The 8,381-nt window shown below is 42.3% G+C and overlaps 1 protein-coding gene across 16 annotated transcripts in view; it reads right to left on the bottom strand.

The window, feature by feature from the left end:
• The window catches only part of CAMK2D (calcium/calmodulin dependent protein kinase II delta), a 332,745-nt gene that overhangs the window by 3,737 nt on the left and 320,627 nt on the right, over nt 1-8,381 (bottom strand). For 14 of the 16 annotated variants that reach the window (XM_045284097.1, XM_045284098.1, XM_030888608.2 and 11 more), the window contains 2 exons: nt 3,651-3,745; nt 1,365-1,593 (listed from right to left, as the gene is read on the bottom strand). In XM_045284097.1, coding sequence (XP_045140032.1) covers nt 1,365-1,593; nt 3,651-3,745 — 324 coding nt within the window. Of the gene's footprint in view, nt 1-1,360; nt 1,594-3,650; nt 3,746-8,381 lie in introns of those variants that run through there. The other 2 variants (XM_045284106.1, XM_045284102.1) reach the window with 1 other exon arrangement.

The raw sequence follows: 8,381 nt of genomic DNA, 5'->3' as shown, positions 1-8,381 counted from the left end.
TGGCACTCCTGAGGAGTGTATTTGGAATGAGATCAGCTGTAAGGAATGAGAAGTCTACTGGCTCTCTGCTCTCATTCTTGTTTTCACGTGACCCCACTTTACTGGTACAATCTCACGTATCCTTATTCTTTTTTACTGTAGCTGAACCAGCCATTCTTACCCATAGTCCTTTATTATCATACGGAGCTCAAATCCCCCAGGTTTTACTTTTCTTCAGAATGCTCCTTAAGCTTGGTCTATCTTTTCTTTGCTTTTTCTGTCTCTTCAAATTCCACTTGTACACAATCCTTCTACCTTCTCTACAAGGTTACATCCAATAGTATATTGTGATTCATTCCAGTCTACTCTGAAGTATATTATAACCTTTATTACATAGATTCCCACCCCACCCCCAGGCATTGGTGATTGTATGAATGCCAAGCTAGACTATCTATTCCTTGAGGCTCAGTCCTTTGTTCGCACACTGTCTGGCACTGATAAGGAGTCTAGGAGATGCACAACACATCACTGTCTGCTTTCAGCCACTGGGAAAGCCAACAGGACCACCACAGTGGAGCGGAGTAGCGTAAAAGACGCCAGGTTGCACAGGTTTACTTGTTAAATGCTGTCTTTTTACCCTTTCCCCCTCTTATCTGTGTTGCTATTAGGTCCTGTTGAGTCGGTTCTGACTCACAGCAACCTTATGTCTAAGACAAGAAAACACTGCCCGCTCCTGCACCATTCTCACAACTGCTGTTATCTGTAAATAAGCCTTAGCACAGAATCCGTAGAATGAAGTCCCTAATGTCTTATTGCCATTGTAGAACTTCTTTTCTAGTCTTCCCCACCACATTCCTCTCTCTTGCCTCTCCTGGCCATCGCGCTGGCTTTGAGTTACAGGGACCCTGTTGGACAGAGTGGAACTGCCCTTGTGGGGTTATGACGTGTGAGTTCACGGGAGGAGGGTAGCCTTTATCTTTCTCCTTCTGGGAGACTGATGGGTTCCTGCCTCTGACTTCATGCTTAACAGCTGAATGCATCGCCCACTGCTGCTGCCTCTAGAGACAATAAGGTCACAGATATGGTTCCTTTTTAAGAGAATATCCCAATTTAACCCCAACGGAAATCAGCTTCATTGGGTATCCTCCAGTTCCTATCTACAATTATTGCATAATGCTCTAGGGCAAGTTTGAACCCCAAAATTCCTGGTCTGCTTGATCTTCCCAGAGAATTGTGGACTGTTCACAACCAAGGCATGTATTCTCAACACTGTAACTGACCCCCACCATTAAATAACATATGCAATTCTATCAAGCATGGAATCTGTAGAAGGAGCTGGTCACAGGCAATGTTAACAAAGACACTGACAGCCGGGGAGTATTTACTTGATGGGTACTGTTGGTGACCCGGAGCGGTGAAAATGAACATTCTGCCACTTTCCATCCCGGCGGTGCCAGACACGGGTCTCTTCTGACTGCATTGTCTTTGGCATTCCGCTGCCATCCATGTACTGTGTGAGCCTAATGTAAGCTATGCAGGCAGCGTCTTCGCCCATCAGATGCACATGGGGGTTCAGGATAATCGTGTGGATTGGTTTATTGCCTTTGGACAAAGCTGAAAGAGAAAACGAGAGGCAACATTTCGTTACTGTGCAATAAAGCAAACCACGGCAGAGTAACTAGCTGGGACCAATGCATGTCATGCCATTCATTCAAGTGCTAGTTAATTGCACCATCTGCTATCAGGTACATAGGAGAAAAAGAAGAAGAGAAACAATGGGTAGGGTCTCTATTTTCTCTGATTCCATTTGCAGCCAGATTTTCATGCTACCCTGGACAATTGCACCGATTGCAGTAAAAGCTGGAGAGAGGTATTTATTATCTCCAGGGGCAAGCAGTTCCAAATAGAAGCCATACTCTGAATAGTAAAAGCATGGGCCTAGCCTGGGCCACGTGACAGGAGGGCCTGTGGCCTCGGGCGGTTTGGTTGGTTGGTTGGTGGGTGAAGTATATGTGGCATGGGAAGATTGTTCTCAAATACAGTGACACCTGTGAGGGTGGGAGCGTGACAGGACTGCCTTGTTTTTTCAGGTCTCACAAGGGACCGGGGCCTTTGACAGAAATTCCTTAACACTTGGCTATCATGCCTTTAGTGGGAAATATGCAAGTTTTCCATCTCTTACTGGTTTCCACCTTAAACCTTTTGCAGGTTTTGCTATATCAAGCATGAAGGTCATTGTCTCCCTGCCGACTCCCTTCCTCCCTGCCCATTACCCCCATCCCAACCCCAAAAAGGGCAGGTGTAGCACAAGACTGTCTCTGTACCTCATTTTGTGACTCCTTACCATATCAGAGTCTATTCCGGGATGGTCCATTTGTGAGCGCTCAGTACAAGCCCATGTGCTGGGGCTTGGCCATAAAGCCTTCTCCTGATCCTGGACATTTGTTCCCCTTTGGCTGATTAACCCTCACTCTCCAGTCTCTGGTCTTTGGATGCACTGGCTACTCATTCTTTGAATAATCATGATTTGGGAATTTGGCTCGGATTCATTCTTGATGAAGTCTTTCTCTCAGATTGCTTAGAACAGGTTAGACTGATTTAGCTGTTGTCCGAATATACTTTCCTTTCTCAGGAAAGATCTATTCATTTTACCCCCAACTGTGGCTACACGCTAAGTTTTTAAAAAGAGTATTCCGGTATGAAGAATATATAGTGATAAAATGTCATGATGTATAGGGTTACATTGCAACAGGCTAAAACATCAATGGCTTTATTTATCTCTTAACTGGTGACAAGACGGTGTCAGCCAATGGTGAGCCTGGTGGAGACAAGGGCATGATATGCTGCCAACCAGGAAGCTGGGCTACATAGAATATGGGAGTGCTCACTGAAGCTTTGTTAAGGCCAATTCATCACAAGATCCCTTGGAAAAACTAACCCATTAAATATTCTCTGACTGATAGATCTGTGCCAAGGCAGACCTTCTTGATGAAGCTTCTAGTTCTCAAAAGCAAGCCTGGTTCTGACAATACCACTGCTGTTCTTCTTCACCACTACACCTCACTGTCCAGTGCCACGGGCTCTCGCGGGCAGCACAGCACGGAACTGGCTGCAGGTGTGGGAAGAGCAAAAAGCACAAAGGGAACTCCTGGTGTGCACTTTCCTTGGTGACCGGGGGGGCTTTCTGCAGGAAGGGTCTTCTTTGGTCATCTTCCCTCTAAAACTCCTATCATTTGAATGGACACAGATTACTCATTTCCATTTTACTTTGAAAATCAGCACCTGAAATTCTTGAAAGCACTTGTGGCTGTTGACTATTCTGGGCTTGCAGTGGTTTCTCTTAATTTTTCATATACAAAGTTTTGTGAAAAGGTTACATTTTTGGGGGTAATTCATTTGAGAACTTTACATCACAGAATTCACTAATGTAAAAGGAGTATATTCAATCAATATTACTTTTTATGAAAAGGTATTTCCCAAATGTCAGGAAAAAATTTGAGCTATTTTGTTTGTTTCAAATACACACACTCAAAAAATAAGACTAGGTCAAATGCTAGGCTAAGATACATTTTTTTTTTTCATTGCAGACAAGGGCCAAAGGATCTGCAACTTTGGGAGGAATTCAAAGAGAAGTTGGGAAAGGGATGTGACTAAACTTAGCATCAATGTACCATTTTCAAAGTAGAACCGGTGGAAGTCCATCCCTTCCACTAAATTACCCAGTGCTTCTGGTTCAAAAGCAGTAAGACCTGGGTCACAGATTTTCCTGTAAAAAGAGAGAATAAACAAAAGGGTTAGCCGTGCTTCACATGTGTGCATTCTTATTCACCCAAGGCAGTAATGGAGTCTATGTACTAGCAAGGTAACTTTCTGTTGCAGACGCGGGCCACGGGGAGGCGCGGAGGCCCCGAGAAAGCCTTTTGCCGAGACTCTGATGTAACCAGTCCAGCAGATCGTCCTCTGCCACGCTTTCAGGAGTTTCCTTTGAAAATGGTCCCTCGTGCTCCGTTCTAAGGTACGTCCTCTAGCTGTTCCCAAGCCTTGACTTCAGCTGATGATTTTCTTTGATAAGCTGTCCAAGTTCGACATAATTATCTTTGGCAGAGAAATGAACTATTTGGAATAGTTTCAGATGGGCCTCGCTTCCTATGTTCGTGTCAAACATCTAGGCTTGGATCGGTTTTCGGGTACAAGTGTCATCCTGCACACCTGGCTGTGTTGGCCACTGCTGGTCACACTTAATTAAGCTTGGGATGAAAGTTTATCTATCTACTGAAATAAAATTAATGCGAGGTTCAAATGTACACATTCATAAGTTCAAGATCCACAAGGGATCCTACAGGACAAAGAAGAACGTTCACAGGGTTTCCCAAACTGTAATTTTTACAGGAACAGACAGCTTCATCATTCTCTGAAGAGCCGCCGGTGAGTCTGAACAGCTCATCTTGTGGTTAGCAATGATGAGCCCACAGTATCACCAAGTTTCCTTCCTATATCCATTCCTGTGCTTTATTAACTTCTAGAAAGATGACTCAGTATGAGAGCATGCCATATTAAATGCTCAGTGACAGCAAATGAGCTTTCTTTGGAGAAATTCATTTATTTCACAAGTCATTGATAAACACAAACTGTGCAGCAAGTATTCTTTGAAACAAGCATTTATCACACAATAATCAATACTAACATGAAAGTAAATGCAACGTGCTTGAAAAGCACAGTAAATAACTAAGGCCGACGATTTGACCATCTCCTACAAATGGGCAGGCATCGTCTGGGTTGTGGCAGCGGGTGAGAAGAAGAATGGTGACACGTGCAATAGGGTGCTGTTCGCAGAACCCGGGGCGCCCTTGACTGGTGCTCCATGGGAGGAATGCTGCCTTCTCCAGGACTACAAGTGGATCTGACTGTTGGGATGCAGAGGGTTTTCAGTAGCTGATTTTTCATCCGTTGAGTACCACTCCTATCTTTCTACTTGGTCTTAGTTTGGAAGGTCCGATGAAGCCTGTTAGCATCAGAGCACCCTGCCAGCCCCCAGTAACTGATGAGTGGTGGCTGCACAAGAAGCTCATAGGCTGGGAGTGGAGCCCGGGTGTCCCACATAAAAGGCAAGGTTAAATGTGTTTGCATTTGTGTTTAGAAACACTTGCCCTCTGGGCAGGCCAAGACAAAATTCATAATCTGCCACTCAACCCCACTGACCTATCTCACCATAGCAACACAAGGAAGTGTATTTCTTTTGGCTTCTGGACATTAAGGTAGGCTTCTTAGAAAAGGCAACATAAAATCTGGGTTTAAGAGCTAGCAGGAGTTTACACAAGGTAGGTAGACAGGAAAAGTGAATGGGTTTATTTGTCCTAAAGACAAAGGTGGAGGTTAGAGCTGCATCTGATTTCATGGAGAAAATCTCCACTTGGAAAGCAAACGTTTCTTAACTCTTCAACGGAAACACAAGTTTGAAAGGGCTGGCTCACGAGGAGTCCTCAAAGTGCCTTACTCTTTGTTCAAAGGATGTAGACCTAGTGCTTTTCAGAAAATACTTTAACAGTAGAAAATCTCAGTGGTTACCCATTATGGTAAAGAAAGTTAAAGGTAACAGGCAAAAGGAGGCAGGAGGTAGATTAGAAATTTTGCCGCAGACTGCCTGGTGGGCAGATATTTTTAAATGTAAACACAAATACATATAATCTCTTTCTAAGGAGCAAACTGGGAAGAACAAGGTTCCTATGGTAACAGCAATTTAGTCTACCAGAGGCCATTATTTTCTGTAGAAAGAATGGCTTTTGGTATCAATATCAGTGAGCCAAAATTCTTATTACTTTAGTATATTAATACTAAGATTATCTGAGACTCACTGGACTAGGATGAATCTTCTGATACACCAATAGAAAAGTCAATATTCTTAGTATTTGAAAAACTGCCAGCCTACTTTTCCTCTGTGTCTCTGTGCCCTTCTCCCTTCCTTATACTTTTATTTGGATTAATAAGAGATACAGAAAAGTGCCACTTGGTCTGTGCTCTAAACAGATGTTCTAAGGGTTAGCTGACAGGGCTCAGCAATACATTATCCCTGGGGCTTAAAGTACAAAACCAGGCTAGATTACAGTCCTTCAAAGGTAAAGCAATTAGTTTGCTGATGGCCCAATGGACAGTATTATTTAACATGTCCCATTTAATTTGCCCAGGATTACAGAAGATGCTTCACTTATACCTATCACTGTTCCCCATTACGGATCTGAAAACATTAAACAAAACAAACAGTAACAATGACAAACAATTTGTACTGTCCCACAGAGGAATGCCCCTGCAAAAGGAGCCTGGTTTTGCTTTACGAAAGGTAATCTTGAACTTTGGGGAATGAAACGGGTCTAATGAGGTATTTTTTAATAAAAAGAAGAATAAAAGATGCAGGTTCTATGACAGTCCTAAGTAACGGTTTAGAAGCGAATTGGCGACTGACAACAAAGAAGGATCTTTTAAATTCTATTTTCCCCCCTTTTGTTGCAAGTTAGTGGAGATTTGCAGACATCATCTTGTGACATTCAACACTCAGTACACATGCTGATTCAACTCCTCCCCTGCCACCCCCTCCATGGCCTGTCACCTCCTTGCAGGTTCCTATTTCCATTTCTCCTGCTTTTCCAGCCACCTGAACCCTGTCCCTGGGTAAATGCTGCCCTGTGGATGTTGGAGAGTAGGTTATTGTAACAGGGAGAGGAGTTCAGTTCAGATCTGAATGATAAGGGCCAGGATCTCTAGGGTCCTTCCAGTCTCTTAACTGACCAGTAAGCTTGGATTGTTGTACGCTCTTGTCACGTCCATTTCTTATGGTTACTTTTATTTCAAGTATAATTGGTTAAATTGGGTTAAAAACCAACAATATAGACACAGACCTTTTAATTTAAGAAGTATCCCTTGGACTTAATTTAGTTTTAAATCTAGGTACACTCACCTTTCTTCATAAATTGGCCGTATCTAACGAATGATAAAAGCAACATCTGCTTATTAAGTCATATCCGGAAAGATATGAGAGAGGCAGGGGAAAACTGACACCTGGTTTCATCTCTTAGAGAAAATTTTAAGTTTTTCTTTTATTTTAAAGTAAATTTGGAATCCTTTATCCTATTTTGAATGATTTTTTAATATGTAGTTGAAATAATTTGTTGTTGTTAAGTTGGTTCTGGCTAATAGTAATCACAGAACCAAACACTGCCCAGTCCTACGCCATGCTCACAATTGTTTTTTATTTGACCCCATTGTTGCATCCACGGTGTCAATGCATCTTGTCCAGGGCCTTCTTCCGTTTTGCTGCCCTTCTGTTTTACCAAGCACAATGCCCCTCTCCAGGGACGGGCTTCTCCTGACCACACGCACGAGACAAAGTCTTGTCATCCTCGCTCCTAAGCAGCATTCCGGGCATACTTCTTCCAAGACAGACTTGTCTCTTCTTTTGGAAGTCCACGGCGGTTTCAGTATTCTTCTCTAATACCGCATTCAATTGCATACCCTGCTTATTTTCAGTAAATGCATCATAAACATTCCCCCAGATTATTAGAAATTTTGCACAAACATCCATTGTAGTAAAGGTACCCAAACCAACTTAACGGCTATATCATAAATATACAATTGAATATAATATATTTTGGCCATTTTCCATGATTATGGATATTGATTCAATAAACTTTGTTCGTAACACAATACATGGCATTTTTCTAAAAGTGTACAAGTTTTATACCTTTAGGTGGTCTAAGTATTGTATCATCATCATTTGTGATTATTTTCTTGACTTTCAAACTTAGCCCTCTAGACTCAGAGATCAAAATCAAATTACTCTTTTTAAACTGATCTATCTAATTTATGTGGCACTTGTGTTATTATTTGATGCAAAGGAAAGGCTTAGATTTGTTTTTATCCTCCAACAGTTAACTTATTGACTCCTTTGTTCAATAAACGTTCATGTCCTATTTACTGGAATGCTCTAATTGAGCAAAGTACTTTCATTGCTTCCAGTATTTTTAACCTTTCAAATTAAACATCGCAGTTTACTCTCTAATGAAATTTTACTCCAAAGATGGACTTATAAAGAAGATGGATATGAAAGTTAAGCCGGGTGGGTTGAAGAAGGGAAGGACTGCCTGTCATCCCCCTTAAGCTCCTTTCTCCATCCCAGCACCACTGCCGAACTGCGAGGAGGACATAGTTAAACCAAACTGCAATGTTATGTGTTTTCTTGGTTTTAAATATTTGCTCACATGGAATCCTCTCTTGAAGTGGCTCTCAACCTATGAGTTGCGACCCCCTTAAGGGTCGAACAACCCTTTCACAGGGGTTGCCTGATTCTTTTTAAAAATTTTTAAAATTATTTTACTGGGGGCTCGTACAATTCTCATCACAATCCATACATA

This window comes from Echinops telfairi, unplaced genomic scaffold (genome assembly GCF_000313985.2).
Source record: "Echinops telfairi isolate 266 unplaced genomic scaffold, ASM31398v2 ScPeMD7_7468;HRSCAF=8506_0, whole genome shotgun sequence".
Taxonomy (NCBI): Eukaryota; Metazoa; Chordata; class Mammalia; order Afrosoricida; family Tenrecidae; genus Echinops; species Echinops telfairi.
The sequence above is the reverse complement of the archived record's forward strand: the minus strand, read 5'-3'. Positions and strand labels throughout refer to the sequence as shown.